We start from the raw sequence: 17866 nt of genomic DNA, 5'->3' as shown, positions 1-17866 counted from the left end.
ATTAGTTCTTTTTATAGCAGCATAGAGAAAAACTGGCTAACCTGGCTCGGTACAAGCTTGTAGGGTATTCCTGCCCAACTGCTTCAGAAGTTGAGCATAGTACCTGGCAGAATTAGAAGAGCTAAAGGTGTGAGAATGATTCCTAAATCAATGCAAAATACTAGAACAGCTGATGAACATGATCAAACAAAAAGGCCACCTAAATGTGAGAATTTTCCAAATGCACTTCACTTATTCAGCTAATTTAAAATATTGCTGAACTGAGATGAATCTTCTAAATATTTTATCAGAAGAAGGCTACAGGCTCTACAGATATTTCTGTGCCACTGTATAATGACTAAAAAATCTACTTATTAGGAATTAGGAAATATGAATTCTTGTTATATCAGATTAATTCATAAAACATAATTTCTGCAACAGATGGTTTGCTTTTGCTTCTCTGAATCTAAGATATGGAAAGCAATGAAGCCTCGAATACAAAATATTAACAGTTACCAGGGAAATCCATCATCTCTTCCTAGGATTCAAAATGGACATACTTCATAACAGTCAATTCTGTTAGCATTATTCTCATTTCATTCTAATTTGTAAAATACTTCTTTTTTATTTTCTACAGGTACTGTGTCCTGTACCTCTGAAGTATTAGTCTTTTTTTGCTCCCTGCATTTAAAGAGAGTTTAATCTAAAATTTTCTCAAGCAGTTTCAAATTCTATAATACCACAGAGGGACATATTTAAGACTGGAATCGATGTTCTACAGTGTGACCTAAACTGTTCCTTTTAGTCTACTTGTAATTGTATTAAAAAAAACTTCTTTTTAGAATTTTATTCCTTTACAGAAGTTTTTTTTCTAAACTGAAAATTAAAGAAAAGTATTATGTAATGTCACCAGCTGCTGCTATCTCTCACTGTTGTGTTTGGCTTACCTGTTCATTGTCTTTGTAGACGAAACACCTTTTCAGTAAAAGAGGTGTTTTTGCTACAGAGATATAGCTAGGTCTGACCTTATTTATGTTTTTAAGTCTCTCTGTTCAACTGTCTGCCAGTAAACAAAAATTCACTTGGGTAAAGTTCATTTAGACTTGCTTTATTAAGTCAACAAAGTGCAAACCTGAAACAGAGGACAGGCAGAAAAATCTCCTCCTATGAAGTCAATAGGAATCCATCTCCCTAAACCCTTTTTTATTCCTGGCACCAGTGATTTTTCTTGACTGATTTATTGGAGGGCACTGGTTTAACTAATTTGTCTTGCATAGGTATCTTTCCCATTCTGTCCCCTTCACTAGTACAAAACAATCTTCGCTTTAAAGGTTATTTCCTAGCCAGATCTGGCATAAAGCTACTATCATTAATTTGCACTTCAGGAGTTCCTTTCACTTTTTAAAAAACTATGAGATACATTCCTCATTTATGGGTTCCAATGTGACAGTTATCGTATGCAAAGGAGATTGTTTATACTTACCACAGATGCCTTTGAAAAAGAGGGAAATTTCAGCCATATCCCCACTCCATTTGGTTTACATAACTGTATTCAATATCACAGAAGAACATGGGAATCTGTCTTTTCCACTGTTCTCTAGAATATCTAATAGAATTTTATCCTTGTTCTGGAAAATTCAGTAATCGCATACAGAAATACAGAAAGTTTGTAATACTCCACTAAATTCCACAGTTTTAGGAGTCATTTCTGTAGAAACACACTTTTAGTCCTTATACATAATTTCCCTGCAACTGATAATTAAAAAATAATCCTCAGATTACTGTGAACCTCATTAAATATACTTCATAATGTGTTTCATGAAAAACTTAAGAAAACCAAAATATTTTAAATGTTTTAAAAAACCCCAAACAATAACACCATTAAGTATGAAGATTAAAATGTACCTACCTAAACTAAACAGCACCAGGAATTTGAGACATACAAATTCTCGTAGATCAAACTGCAGGGAACGAAGCTTTGCTACGAGTTCTTGTGCATGGCTCATGAGATTGTTGAGGGTGGCTCCAGCTTGGGATGCTATTATGGAATAATCCACCTGTAAAAGAGGACAGTATTCCTGTCTGGTTGTCACGGCCACAGAACCACTTTCAAGCAAACCGTTGTTTCAAGCAATCACATACAATTGTGATACTCCTGGATAAAGGAATCATTCTCAATTTAATTATATTATCAAGTATCAAGATGACTTTATATATAAACCAATTTTAGCACTACTGAAAATAATATTAAACCATATATCTTGATGGTATGTCACATTGCTGTGAGTGCTGGTTTGTCTGTATTAGCTTTTTGCAGAAGCTTTATACATGAAAACTGCTTATGACACTTGTAGCTGTCCCCATCTTGGTTTGTTTTATTCACTTGGTGTCTCTTGTTCTCATTGTAACTGTAAGATCTTGTGAAAAAAGACTGATGAAGTGAGCTTCGTGCCTACACTGGGCGTATTAGTCCACAGGGACATGATATTTGTGGGAATTGGTCCAGTGTCCATAACTTGGCCAGAAACATCTATTCAAGCCCAAAAATGTCGGTGTATTCCCACAGGAAACAGAGGTATTGTGTGGGTGGTTTCTGTTCTCCTTAGCTACACAAAATCCTGCTATTTGTTGGAATTGATTTGAACACACTTGTTCTGGCAAGTCCTGCCCTGCTAAGGGGGCAGGAGGAGCTGGCAGGTGTGTGACACGGGCCAGCTGCACTCACATTGTCCCGAGCAGCAACCGCAGCGCACGAAGCTGCTTTCCCTGGGGGAAGAGAAACAAGAGGGACTGCTCTGTGACCTGCTGCCCTTGTCATGCTGCCCGTTTGTTCTCAGGGCAGGCTGACCTGTCTATGAGCTTTGTCATGGATAGGGACCAGCAGAGAAGGGTGCTGCAGCCTACAAGAATGCCATGATGTGAAGCTGAAGTGCAGGGGCCGGGCTGAGCTGGCTCCCAGGCAAGGCTTGTGACTGTGAGGCTGGGCAATGGCGCAGGATGGAGCACAGTGGAACTGGTGGGTCAGAACCAGGGGGACCTGAGCAACTGCTTCAGCTAAAATGCTCAGCCTCTGTTCACCAGAGTGCCAGATAACTCCCTACAAGTGCCACTGTCCCATGGAAATGGCCTGGTGTGCTGCTTGCCCCCATGAGGAACCACTCCTGGCCAACTGGCTGAGCCATAAATGGGTCAGTGACACATTTTCAAAATGCCTTTTTCTCGCCTGGGTGCTCTAACGTTACCAAAACCTTTCTCTTTTAGGAGCCTCCAGAACAACAGGGGAATTGCTAACCATATTTCGTGTGAGCGCATGTAAGTGAAGGCTGTAAACGAAGACTAAGCACAATGGTAAGTGCACACTCTGGGTTAGTGATTTGTTTAATGGTATCAATGCTCTTATCCTGTCTTTAAGGTCTTCCATAATAAAGTAGTTAATAAGGAATGGACAGGTACCATCAAAGGAAACAGACCAATACCGCAAAATTTTGTTTTTCCAAGCTCTGATCCCTTAAAACATATTTAACCCCCTCAAAAATAACCCAACCCAAACTGTTAAGGAACATGTATTTCGAAATTATTTTTTTTTAAACTATTGATTTTGCTCAAGTATAAATGGCAGTAAAACAATAAAAAAAATCCTAAAATACTTTAAACCTGACAAAATTTCAGCCAAGAAAGACAGACGACTGAAAGAAACTAAAAATAACCTTTCCTAGTAATGACCTTAATATAATCAATAGATTACTGACTTTTAATAAGACATTTCTTTTATATGTACTCTTACTGCTCCCAAGAAACTGACTGAAGGCAAGTGCACAAGAAAAATGAAGTTACACTTTTTGTATGGAGGTTAAGAATACTGATGCTTTGTAGAGTTGGAGCAGTTCAAGTTGTGCTTATGTTTCAATTAAGACAATGGATTATGCTTAAGTATCCTGTGAGGTAGGTTTTATTGCTCTCTTTTACACCAGGGGAAACTTGAAGTAGTGACATTAAATCACTTACTCAGGGCCAAAGAAATCTGTGACAAAATTAGGACCTGATTTTTGGAAATCCCAGCCAAACTGTCATTCAAAATCTACTTTCTAGTTCACCTCTTATTTATCTCTTTCTGTACATACATTTATACATATTTCCTTATTCATATTTACTTATAGAAATAATAAGAAAAAATAAAGTAACATACCTCAAATACTTTTTACTCAAAGAATTTAATATAGTGACATGATTCAACTACTTCATATTGAGAAACTGGTCACATATAAAGATCAAATTTCACAACTTAATTTCCCTTTTGTAACTATTAAGAAGGGGAAAAAAGCTCAAAATCCCTCACTGAGGTTCCAGTTTGTGGGGAAAATATGCTACTCACTTCATAATAAGAAGTTAAAATGTCTGAATGTCAAGAATATCAGTGGCCTTAGTGCAGCGATTATGCCATAATGGAAAAACCCAGTAGATGCCTGGATCTCCCACCATCCCTCTACTGGAGAGCTCTCGGGCAACCTGCTACTCTTTCAGGTGCATTTAATATTTGCAGCACCAGCAAATTTGTCTGGGAGGCAAGTCCTCATCTGCCACTCACCAGGAACAGGCTGTATTAAATTTTTATATTTATTGACATTTCATTACCATAATTGACTGCAGTTGGTTCTCTAGTAGAAGGCACAGGGCTGCCTCCTAAGCAGGAGAATTGGTCCCTTGAGTAGGATTTGCAATTAAAAACAACGCAGAATGGATTTTTTTTTAATTGTGTAAATATGATGAGTTGAATTTTCAGCTTTAACTAGAGAATACTAGGTGTGCAGAAGGCTTTTTTCAAGAGTGAGCAAAATTATGAGTCAGTGGAAAGACGACCCCCAAAGGTGTCAATCAGTTTATACAAAAGCAACTGTGCATGAAAAAGCCTCAGTTAATGTCTATTCTGAAAAAGTGGTCACAATTAAGTTAAGTGTATGCTGTCCTGCTTGCTTGGACCTGTATGCAGAAATTGATAATAAAAGGTATATTACACCTTCCAATTCATGATTAAAACCACTTTCAAAAGACAAAAATTAAACCAGCTTGGATTTTGTGCAAAATGCTTAATTGCATACTGAAGTCTTAGCATTTACTTTATATTGTACCATTGATTACTTTCGGTAACATCAAATCCACAACTGAACTAAATTATTCTTGCTTTCCAATTAATACTATTTCATTTCACAGTTGATTTTGATGTTGAAAATGGTACATTGACTGGCATTTTTCTAACCTGAAGCTTTGGCAAAGCTTACACAGAACCTAATTTGGAAAGAAAATGATGGGTGTAAAGTAACGGCTGCACAGACAAACAGGAGTGTGAATTCCTCCTGTACCCTAGGCTAAATAAATGCTGCAGCTGAAGGCCAAAAAGGCAGGGAGCACCTGTGCTTTTTTGTTTTGCAAATGATTTATCATGGTAATGAATGACTCCTGAAGACAAATCCCTGGTTTCCCTGGGCTCAGATGGTAACTTTTCTGGCAGAATCAGGTGGTGGGCTCTGGTATCAATTCCTTTCTATGCTCACAAAACAGAGTCTAACAGTTAATGGTGGAATTAAAATCCTAAAATTAAGCAGTGTTTGATTTCTAGAATATGATCATGGGATCATGTGGAAATATTGTGTGGAACTGTACTATCTCTTTCAATGCTTCAGCAAGCTTGAAATAGTCTCAAGAATATAAGCCTAAGAGTGATTTTAGTTGTTGATGGCTGTTACAAGGTGCTGATTATCCCTGAATGCCATTCCTTCCAGCCATACAGGAATTGTACACCTAAGGAATACAGCCCCTGCTGTGGCTCTATCCAGTACCTGTATAATGAATGAACGTTCTGGCAGACTAAGGCGGTTCAAGTTAATGAAAGATTGATTTCATACTTAATTTAGTAAATTAGATTACTGTGTGTTTGGGGCACGAAGGCAAAGGAGGTAGTGGGTGCCTGTGTGCAGCAGTGGGATCATCCTGCTCCTCCCTGTTCTACTCAGTGCAACTGCAACCCTGGCCAGCACATCTGGCTGCTGCTGCTGGGAGGCTGCTCCCCCACTTCTCCCTCCTCAGCTGCAAACTGCACTGAAAGCCTGTGGAGTTCTCCACAATAGCCTGCCCTGGGTTTTGAAGTCCTGACCCTGCTGAGAGCCTGTGAGCTGGCTCGAGTGCATGGTATGTGGGTGGATGAGTTACTCTTGGAAGGATTCATTCAGCACAGTATATAGCAAACAAGTTAATTTACTATCACAACCATAATTACCTTTCTACTGTTTCCTGAATTATATATTTCAGTGGCAACTGTGGTGGTTATTAAACTCATTTTGAGCTTTTCATAGGATTAATGCTTTCATTAAAAACAATATTTCTGTTACATTTCTAAGCAAACTTGGAAAACACTTTGAAGAGGCACCTACATACAAAAATTGAGGAAGACTCAGCATGGACAAAAACAGCAGATATGTTTGTATCTACAGGTTATCAGGTTTGGATATATTAATTAAAATTGTGTTGACTTATGCAGCATAAGATGCTTGTCATTTTAACATGATACACAATGATAGAAGATAATGAATTAAGTTGCCAGTGGACCTTTCCCCTAGGATGATGTTATTGTGCTTGATAATTAGCTATAATATGCGAATAGTAACACTTCAAAGTACTGCATTTACTTTTTCTACCTTAGTTTCAGAAAAACTCATACATCAAGAGTGGAAAAATTCTATGCCCTGTAGTTGATCATATATAGATTAATTTATAGTAGATGTTATAAAACACATAATAATGAAAGTATTGTTAAGCCTATTTGGATAGCTATTTTAATCAGTACCATTAAATTTTCTACTCTAGCAATGGTGATATTAAGTTTTTCAAATGGTGAGTATGAAGATGCTGAAGTGAGGAAGCTTAGAGTACAATAGAATCCATTTCTTTACCAAAGTGTTGTAATGCACTTTTGTGCTTTCTTGTATAGAGATGATATGATATGAAATCACTGCTGAGCTTGAATATTCAATACACTTCATCTGAAGACAGCGCATCACTGGAAATTTTTTGTGACTGTCTGGGTAACAAATCAAAGGCTATGCTAACTCAGAAAGGCTTTGACCAAACTCAGCAGAGGGAATATTTGGCAACAATGAGTAGAGTGTAGGTATGAACAAAAGCAGCAGCTTGTGTCTGCCCAGATGAGGCTACAATTCAGATGTTGTGTATTGACTGTTCCATGAAAATTCACGAACAATGATATTCTGTGCAGAGCTTTAGTATCTACCCTGTGTGTGCTGGGCCTTGGAAGCTGACAGTGTGTTGCTGGTGTAGAAGTTACAAAAGAAAAGTGCTCGAGTTGGAGGAATTAAAGTTCTATAATTGGAAATGGTCTGTTAAATTACATGCCACACGGCAAACCTACAAAACTCAGCGTGTGGAGAGCATATTGGCAATGATTTACAGTTAACCACTACACTGCAAATCACTCCTTAGCTGTTTTCTATTATGAAATTTTGAGAGTTGTAAAATGCATTTGTGCTACTTTATTTCCTTTTGAAATGGTAATTGCTACTGCTGAGGGGCAGTACTTAGTGCAGAAAATGAAGTGTGCAGCATAGGGACGAACTTGTTTCCGAGGAACTGCTGAGGAATTGTAATGATCTGAAAAAAGTGCTTTCTTGAAACATACACACAAAAGAGCTTCATTTATGAAACCCCAACCAAATAAATAACAAAATAAAATACAGTCTTTTTGTGCAAGGGCCAAAGCTTGCTGCTTAGCTGCTGACTACAGTTTTTGCCTATCAAAGTGGGAACAGTGGATTGACACTGGGTAAAACTCATAAGCCAGTGGCTTGAGGGAAATGCAGATATATGGAAATGTGATAGGAGTGCCCTAAGGTAATGGGTTTTGAGCCAACGTGTTTGAAAATTATCAAGTATGCTTCTGACTACTGGCCCATTTTAGATACCTAGTATAGAACTGACAGTGGTATGGCCCTGGGGAGCTGGATGAAGTTTGACTTTTGTGTCTGAGGAACAGAGGCTGTGCAGTCTAAGTGGAGAGAGCAGGTATGTTCTAATTAAGTGGTGGTATGTTCCCCCCTTACAGCTTCTACCATGATTGTGATTGTAAAAAGGACTGTGTTTATGAGTAGCTTTTATGGAGGGATATATTAAGGAAAGCGGGGAGTGAGGCTTCTGAGGTCTTAAATTTACCAACTTGTGACAATAATCTTGATCTCTCAGGCAATAAACTTGGCAATCTAGCTCAGGTCCTCAGTTTAAAGTTATTATCTTTGAAAGCCAGATGATTGACTGTAATTTTGCTCATAGTGCTTTGTTGGTAGCAGAAATAAAAACACTTTTCATCAGAAGTGTCAGAGTGCTTTCCACACCTTAATCAATTAATTTTTATGAAATAGTTGAATGGTTTTTCCCTGTCTCTACTGCAGAAACTGAAATGATCAGGACAGCAACCAGAAAGTATGCAGCACTTGGTGCACTAGCAAAGACTCATAGTACCCGGGTCTAGAAGTGTGGCTTTCTAGGATTATTTTACAGTTGTTACAGAGAACACAGTCATAATTGTCCTTTCATAAATACTTTTGAACTGGTGTTGTGTCTTAGAATGCAACAATCTGAGCTGATGCTGTGAAAACAGTCCAACTTGACATTTAAGAAAAGAAACAGTTGGATTGGATCAACTTGTCTAAAAAAGTAACTCACAACTTAGCCAGGATGTAAAGGCAGTGTACAGCTGCTGAAGCCAGGAATGGCTCAGGACAAGTAATGCAGAAGCACTGTCCATGCCCACTGGCATGTAGAGATGATGTTACAAAAGCGTTCAGCTGTAGTTGAAACTTCCAAGGGATGTCAAATTGATAGTTAGGGAATGAACAAGGAAAATGTGGGACGGCTGCTGGATTCAGATGATGACTTAGTGGCAGCAGGAGCAGACCAGGCTGAGGTTCTCAGTGCTGCCTTTGCCTCAGTCTTTACTAAAAAGGTCTCCCAGGCTCTGTGTTTTGCATCAGGGCTCGAGGAGGAGGAGAGTGACCAGCACTGGGTGTAAACTGAAAAACAAAAAGAGTTCAGACCAGAACTAAGGCAAAATTTCCTCCCCATGAAAATGGTCAGGCTGTGCATGGAGGTTTTGCAGTTTCCATCCTTAAAGGTTTTCAAAGCCCAACTGAACAAAGCCCTGAGAAACCTGGTTTGAGCTGGGGGTTGAACTAGTGACTCCTTAAAATACCTTTCAGCCTGGATTATTCTGTGATTTTAAGATTTGTGGCTCTGGCAATTCTAGGTGTTCTAAAACTTCTCCTTAGCTCATCCAGCTTTGTCGACCTAAATAAAAGAGGTTCTTCAAAGAAATTATTTCTATCTATGCAAATAATTTTAATAGATGATGTTTTAAAGTAAACATTTTGGAATGATCAATAATACACAACTCAGGTACTGGCACAGCACTGGCATTCTGCAATACCTGAATGACCAGTGGCCTTTCTGTGAGCACGTGTGGCACTCACAGTCCAGTGAGAGCTGTGCCTGCTCCTGGAAGTATTCTGACTTTTCCACCAGGATGGCAGTGACCAGAGCTGAATGAAATCAGGACAATACAGTGGCATTACGTGTAGATTTTAGAATCCTTCGAGTTTCAAAATCAGCAGCCAGAGACTGCATATTTACTTCCTGTCTAGTGTCTCCCTATTTCTCAAAAAATCTCTGGCACATCCATGGGTGTGTGTTCTGCAGCTGTTAGCAAGAATGAAATGGCAAGGAGTCCATCCATAAGGAAAAGGACTGACTGTAGTGCTCTTGTTGCTAGCCTAGTAATATGGTTCCTTGCCCTCCAAACAGCCTAAGTGCAAAGAGGAAAGCACAGAAGATGATGAGAGACTCTGGGAGTCTTGCACCAGCTTCAAAATTACAAGCTTTGGCATGGAAAACTGAAACTGGCTTTAAAGAAGAATGCATTAAACCTATTTTACAAACCTGGGAAAAAAATGGATGCAATCAGTTCCATTTAGCCAGGTTTTAATTTAGTTAGACTGCTTTGAAATACACAGCTTCCAAATCCAGCTACTGATTTGGAATAGTACATTTAATAAGTGTCCTGCTACCTGTTGTCCAACAGTGGAGAAACGCTTTGCTTTGCCTGGAGATGATGTATGCCTGTTTTGTTTTTTTTTTCAAGAAAAGAATGGCTTATAAGATAAAAATTATTACTGTGGGAAAATGGGCACAATGGCTAGAACATAAGGATATTCAAATGTCTCTAATGATTTCAGAGGGACTTAGACACTCAGTACCATTAAAAACTAGCTAATCACATAACAAATGAGACACTAATTTAGCAGTTCTCTCAGGAACAGAAAACTGTCAATATACTTATAGCTTTATAAACACAGGAATAAGCAAGCACTGTGTGTGATAAATGAACTAATTGCTGGTAAAATTGTCTGTCTTTTGTAGATGATGAAATAGAAAGGGGATCAGTCATTTTCTCAAAAGTATCAATATAAGTCAAGAGCAATGCAACTAGTTTTTTCTAATATAATTAGGGAATACACTACTATCTGAGACAGGCCAGTGACTTTCCGTGAAGGTGCAGGAGTCAGTTCCATAGCTAGAATTTGAATTTTCCCATTTCCTTACTTGGAAAAGTCAATAATTTCTCCTTTCTACTTTAGACCTTTTAATCATAAATTCAAGCATTTATGTCTCGTTTTGATTCTTATAAACACTTGTTCTCAGTGCTAAGAAATGGCTTCAGTTTTAAAATTATACGTGAAGCTGTAAGGAGATTCCGCAACATGCGGACACAAACGGTGTGGCACAGAAAAAGGAGCTCTTTCCCAAGTGTGTATAAATTGAGATAGTTTGGTTTGCAGCTACTTAAATACCAATAAGCCACTGTTTGTTTTCACTTTGAGTCAGAAACATATTGTCCAGGCACAGTTTGCTTCTCCTTGATACTGTGATTTTTCTGTTAAAAGCAGAATAATAATCTTAGGAATAATATTCTTATTTTACTGGCAAGTTCTTTGTGCTTTGGAAAGTATGAGGAAGACAAAACTTTCTATTTCTTTTGGGTTTTCTCACTGTTTTCATAATATTTGCCAGACTACAGGTCTTGCATTTTGGGAGATCTATGTATCTGACACCCAAAGAAAATTAACCCTTGGAAAGCTGTGCAGAAACTGCAGGATGCCTATCCTGAGACAGCTCCTGAGATAATATCTGCATTTATAGCCTCTGGACTGAATAATTTCCCTGTGATTAGATGTCTCAGCTGCCCAGTTTCTCACACATGTGTGTATGTCTCTAAACCCAAGATATTTCTGAGGTAGTAAGCTGCAGGTTCTCTAGATTTCTGACTGTGATTCTTTTCAGTAAATCACAATTCTGAAGGCGAAATAAGCTATACTTGCTTAAATCTAAAGTATTAGGTTTAGGAGTGTTGTTGGTGCTGTCAGAAACCATTTTAGCCCCAAGGAAATGCAACTTCTTGAGAAACATTTCTCATCTGGTATTTTTCAATCACTGAAGTATACAAGTACATTTGAAAAGCAAAGCGATTATATCTGCTTTTATAAGTTTAACTGTAATCAGCGGACTAGAAGCAGAGTGCACAAGTCATTTTATCTACATTATTTGTGGAGAATCTCTGGGAACACAGGAGTGCTTCTGACCTAGTTAAACTCCTGCTATTTTGAAAATTATTATAAAAAAAGGACATCAATATTTCTCTAAGACCACATACTCACTTGTTGCCCGGTAACCAGAAGGATGGAGCCTTCTTTCCCATGTACCACTTGCCGGTAAATGTGATCTAGAATTAAGAGTTCGCTCCAGCAGTTCTGAAGCAACTTCATTTGGTCATCAACCTGTAAAGTAAACATGAACGTTGGTGGCATCACTCTGGGAGTAGGTCTACATCACAATATGGAGACAGTCTTCCTTCAAGCATGTGGCTAACATCATGAGAACAGAAATGCTACCTAGAATTATTAACCCACAAAATTGCTATTCTCAGCTGAATAAACAGGACACTGCTGAAACCTTTATCCATAAAGTGTATAGAAATTTTACTCCTGATTAGATTAATGGAAAACAGAACTATGGCACTGTTATGCAAAGTAATAATAACTGTGTATTTATAAAATGCTAATGCCAATGGGATGTTATTTTCACCCAAAACAAGAGGAGCAGAAATAATGCTGATATGAACTTTGCCATACTCCCCATCTTTGTAACTCAGCTTCTGGAAATAGTAAAGAATCTGCAGATTCAAGAGCATTATTGCTACAACAGGCCCAAGTCACAGGTATGTCCCTTGCAAAAGGAAAAAGTGAAGAGAGAGGTAAACACTTTCTAAAAATCGCTGTGGAGGTTTGAAAAGAGAATAACACTTCATGAACAGAAGCTAAGCAGCTTCAAGGGTCACTGGTAGGGTAAGAAAGGGCAGTTCAAGAAAGTCAGTAGTGAGCAGTGAGACACATCACTGATTGTATTTGGGAACAGAAGGAACATGCTGGGCACTCAGCACAAGCAATCTGCATTAAGATTTTGTGAAGTTATTTGGGATGTCCATACTGGAGAACCATGAAATATGTCCCTAAAATGACTCCAATTACAACTGGATTGCATTCAGTTTTATTCATTTAGAGAATGAAAAATAATTAGGATTTCCATGGAAATGGGAGGGAAAAAATCACAAATTAGTGGAAGGCAGATTATGAAATTAAGTCATCGTAAGGATCAATATCCTCTGGACCTATTCTTACTGATCTTACTGACTTCTTTTCAAAATGAAACAAAGTCTTTGACTTCCGATGTGTGCCCTGAAAGAGTTGAGAGATGCTTGCTACAATTTAGTGTGGTCATAGCATGTATATAGTTGAAAGGACTCTAAGAATCTTCATAGATAGTAATTTCTGAACAGATTAAAAATGCTATAAATCAGAAGAAGTAAAAAATAAATTAGCATACTTAAAGTGGAGCAATATCTAGAATTTCTGAGACATGGAACTATTAAAATTGCTTTTCAGGGGTTCTAGTTTCAATTCCTTTAGAAACAGATTTTGTAATACACAGGAAACCACATTACAAGGAGTAATCCTGCATGAGCTGAACTAGATAATGCAGTAGATGTTTTCACGTTTTTTCAATAAGACCTAATGCGTTTCTGAACTTTATTATTTCAAGCTTGTTTTCTGGTTGTGTGATAGAGAAGGAAGTGACATTTGTTACTTATAGATTTTTGTAGCATCATCTGTGAAAGTTACTTAGTATTGTCTCTCTCTTTCTAGTTACTTGCCATACAGCTTGGACTTTAACATCTGAAATATTAAAATCTCTGTTTGCCTCCTTCATTTATCTTAACTTTCTCTTAACTTTTCAAAGGCAGAAGAGTCTGTGTGCCACAGATCCCATTCTCCCACAGAGATCATAGAGCAAGACTGATTTGCTATTAAAGATCTATTCCTCTTCATAAACATGTATTTGACTACAAAACCATTTAAACCAAGTGATTTGTTAGCTCAAGAGAGACAGTAAATTACCACATTGATGCACTTTGGCCAGGTTTCAATTAATTATTTGAAAAATATGTTTGAAATTTACAGATTCTATTATTCTTGCTTTTTATGTGAAGCTGTTCCATGATAATTTTCTCCTCTGACCAAAAACGTGTTGGAAAAATCACAAAAATCAAATAAATCATGTGAACACACCAGTCATCCAAAATTAACATTTCACACAAAGCTATCACAGCTTACATCTGAAGGAAACAAACTGTGAGACAGTTTAAATATTCAGCATCCATGTCATAACAACTTATACCTGAATAAGAGGTCAAGCATTTGACTCTACTATAAATTACATATTTCCAGCTAACCCATCTGTCTCAGCCACAGGCTTTTGAAAACAAACTACACTTTACAGGTCTGGCTTTCTGAAGATCCCAACAGCAGCTAGTCTGCAATCAAAGCTTACCTCCCAAGCTTTATCATATCATTACCACGCCAGTGCTGTGAAAACAGTGTGAGATGGTAAAATCACAACAAAATTGTTTTGCACATAGTCTGTTCCTGCTGTTCTACAAGACTCATAAAACTAGCAACAGTGAACATCTGCTAGTGGTTCACAAAATCTACTCCTCTGTATTCACTGCAGTTTAACCAGTGAACGCCTATAAAAATGGATAGCACAAAAAGCACAATACACATCCCAAACACAGTGTGGCCTGCAGAAGATTATCAGATCCAGCTGCTTTTGCCATTTTAAGAAAACTGGTGGGGCAGAAGAATGCTTCCCATTTCATACTAGGAAGAAAGAGACATGACTTTAAGGAGGATCACTGATTACTAAAATGTATGGCAAGTGACCAGTTCCAGCCTATTTCTGAAAGACATGCAGATGCAGAAAACCACACACTTTATCTCGATAACGCAAACAACATGAAAAACAGAAAACAACATAGATCACATTGAACAAAAATGGTAACGCATCACTCTGCATGTTAGAATGAGGTGGTAAAGTTTATGATGTGTGTAACTTCAGCCAATACACAAACACGTTTGTGTTTCCATGGCACGTTGAAAAATGAGTTGCAGAAAGTGCATTCTCTGGCAAAATGAAAAAGTCAGCCTTTCACCAGAATAACTGCATGCATTCAACTGAATGTGCCCTGAACTGATCCTGAAGTTCAGAACTGATCTTCAGTTCTGAAGAGGAAAATCTTCTGCAGAAAAAGCCTCTTCTGGACTTCAGTCTCCTGACTCCAAAGCTGGAGCATGCTACTCTGCCATTACCAGGGGAAGCACGAGCAAAGATAAGATTCTGTCACCAAGATAACTTAGCTCCAGCCTGGGACTATCCATAATCAACAAATTTTTCAATTGTGGTATATATTGAATTCAAACAAGCTCGAAAACTTGTGCTGACTAAATGTTGATGTTTTTCAGTTCACAGAGATCTTTAAGAGTACTATCAGTGTTTTAACACCAACAAAAAAAAATTGTCTGTTGTCCCAACTACTGAGAATGCTTATAAATTAAACATTGTATGGCCAAGAACTGCCTGCTGCAAGAACACTCCCCAGATCTGCAGCTGCTCCCTGCCATAAGAGAACACCGACACAAGGATTAATGTAACCCATGTCTTACCTAAGCAAGTTGTCAAACAAGATGCCCATTTGACAGCTATCTACCCTCAAGCAAAAGCATGAGTGAATGCTGTGCCCACATGGTTAAGTTTAGGTCCTTTCTGGCCATTAGCATTCAGATGAAGACACACCAACTGGAACTTGTTGCTGAAGAAATGCCTTTTAAAGAAAGATGTGGAAGAAGGTAAGGGAGGATGTGTGACTCAAAAGAAATAGGAGATCATTTCTAGCATGCGGGGTGGCATGAAAGAGTAATAATGCTATGAGTATGAAATAAGAAAAACATCACACTGTTAACTGACGAGGGAAGCAAAGAGAGTGCTTAGGAGGAGGCCTTAAATGAGGGGAACGGGGAGGCAGTGTGGTGTGAGAAGACATAAGGGGAGCTGGATGTGCGTAAAACCTTGAGTGCGAGGATGATGACATGCAGAATTTAAGGGTTTGTGAGACAGTAAGTGATGCTGCTGGGGCAGAGAAGGAGCAAGTACTTTGTCAGAGAAGCAGAGGATGGCAGTTGTTATCAGCACAGGTGTGGTATTGCTCATCTGCACAATAAATTTGATTCTGTTAGATATCTAAATACAGGTTTGAACACAGAATTCCACGGCGGCATGCCCGAGTTCCTTCACTGACAACTGGAATTATAAGGTAACTTTAAATCACTTTTTTCCTGAGTTCTCCACTAACAAGGATTAAAAAACAGGCATGCATGGGAATACATTTAGATGCACCTACTAGTTTGCATAGTTTATCTTGCCAGTGTAGTGCAGGCCACATAGAATATTTCCAGGAGTAAAGGAAACAGACTCTCAGTTTGATGTATAAAGGTCTAATCCTGAGTACTATGGTGGCACACTGTGTCTGGGCAGGACAAAAAGATGGTCTGGGGTTGGGAGTGGTGGCGTCACATTTGTCTGCTAAACCCTGGACTCCCACTCATCTGGGCCCTGAGCTTTTGACACAGGACTCCATGGAAGTTTGTCAGTCTTGCTGAGGCCTCTGTTGACACTGAAATACACAATCACACCTTATCAATTGTAGGAAGGACTTATCTCAGAAATGCTGGTTACTCATCTGAAAAACTATTTGTGCTGATGTTATAGATGAGGGAGGCTAGTGTGACACAAGAGTAGTATTGTTGTAGAATGTATGCTTCCCACAGCACAGAACGTTAATCATTATAAACTTTTGTTTTCTCTGAAGAACAACATTGAAATTGCCAAACAGTAAAACGAAGAAAAATGTGTATGCTTTGCTGAAATGCACCTTAATCTTATCAAAACCACACTATGTCTTTCTTTTAGGAAAATGTTTCACAATATTTAGCATACTGTAACCAACAACTGCAAATTTATTATAATTTTTCTTCTGAAGGGGTATTTTCAGCCTGACACTTGATGAATTACCTGTTAAAAATTTCAGGGTCATGGGTTTTTTGTGTTGCTCTAAGTTAAATATTTTCCTTATAATTATTGCTGCAGATTCAGTTAAACACTGCGCTCACATTTTACCCAGTCTATACCTCCCTTTCTCAGAAGCTGGAGAATCCTTTTTCATCTCTGTTCATTTGCATCAACTTGCCACTATAGCTTTGGGCTTTTCTGCTACTAAAAATTTAAAAGGGTATCTAATGATTTTTAAAAAATATGGTAATTGAAATTTATGTGATAAAACTGTGCTGGATTCAGCTGAATTGTTTTTACTTATGCTTCCAGAAGGGAATGCAAATATAGAAAATAATATGAAGCGCTCATCTCATAGTGCCACTTTTAAATTCTATGGCCATTGAATAGCCATTTCCTAGTGAATATGAAGTGATTAAACATCTGTCTGAACTGTTCAGCCTGAAGCATACAGGTTCAAGCAATGGTTGAACTTTCTTTCAAATGCAGTTAGGAGATCACTCACAAGTCGTTGCAGACATATAGTTTGAGTTGTTACTCCATTTTCTTATGCCATAGTGATGCAAATCACCTCAAATCAAAGTTTTATAAGACAAGTGCACTCCAGAGGCTATTTTTTACTTGTGAATGCATGCATGGTTTCCAAATCATTATACAGATAGGGGAGGATTTGGACTCTCCAGATGAGTTGCTGCTAACAGTGGGAAACCTCCTGTGGAAGGCTACTGTCAAAAAGCAGCACGTAACAACCAATGTGGTTTTTGAAGTGAATGCACGTAACTTTCAGAATCAGTGAATGCCCTAATAAAATCTGATTACTACCTATAACATCAGTAATAAAATGCTACAAAGTTCAAGAAGAAATGTTTTAATATTAACTATGGTTGTTCCAGCTCTTTACTAGAAACCTGTGTGTTATATAAAATTTCTATGTGAAGGCAGGGAGTGATCTTTACAAGCCCATGTTGGGGTAAATGATTGTGAAGGGAATATAAAATCTGTCCAAGTTTGGTAGCATTTTACATTTGTCTTGATTTAAAAATGGAAGGAAATACAGAAATACTTCAGTGTATGCCTTTTCCTGCTCCTATGAAGCATGCAAAGAGGCTGTTATAAGGGTGCAATTATACCTGGAGTCTGCCTGTGTGTGTGTGTACCTCCTCCTTCAGTAACTTCTGAATCCACTGGTCAGAGTCAGATTATTTCAACGGGAAGTTCATCTATCCAAAATGTTAAGTTCCTATATTCTTTGTGTAAATCAGTGTCCAGATAGAGGAAAGCAACTGCTGGATACCTCGCTGAAAGAAAGGCT

The 17866-nt window shown here is 38.2% G+C and overlaps 1 protein-coding gene across 1 annotated transcript in view; it reads right to left on the bottom strand.

Annotated features, from left to right (window-relative positions):
* Positions 1-17866, bottom strand: part of NR5A2 (nuclear receptor subfamily 5 group A member 2) — an 89212-nt gene that overhangs the window by 25950 nt on the left and 45396 nt on the right. Inside the window, exons 5-6 of the mRNA XM_008926843.3 lie at positions 11751-11870; positions 1889-2036 (exon numbers count right to left, since the gene is read on the bottom strand). Of these exons, the coding sequence (XP_008925091.2) occupies positions 1889-2036; positions 11751-11870 (268 nt within the window). The remainder of the gene's footprint in view (positions 1-1888; positions 2037-11750; positions 11871-17866) is intronic.

Source organism: Manacus vitellinus, unplaced genomic scaffold, assembly GCF_001715985.3.
Source record: "Manacus vitellinus isolate BGI_N305 unplaced genomic scaffold, ASM171598v3 scaffold_44_pilon, whole genome shotgun sequence".
Classification (NCBI taxonomy): Eukaryota; Metazoa; Chordata; class Aves; order Passeriformes; family Pipridae; genus Manacus; species Manacus vitellinus.
Note: the sequence above shows the minus strand (reverse complement) of the source record. Positions and strands in the feature narration are given on the sequence as shown.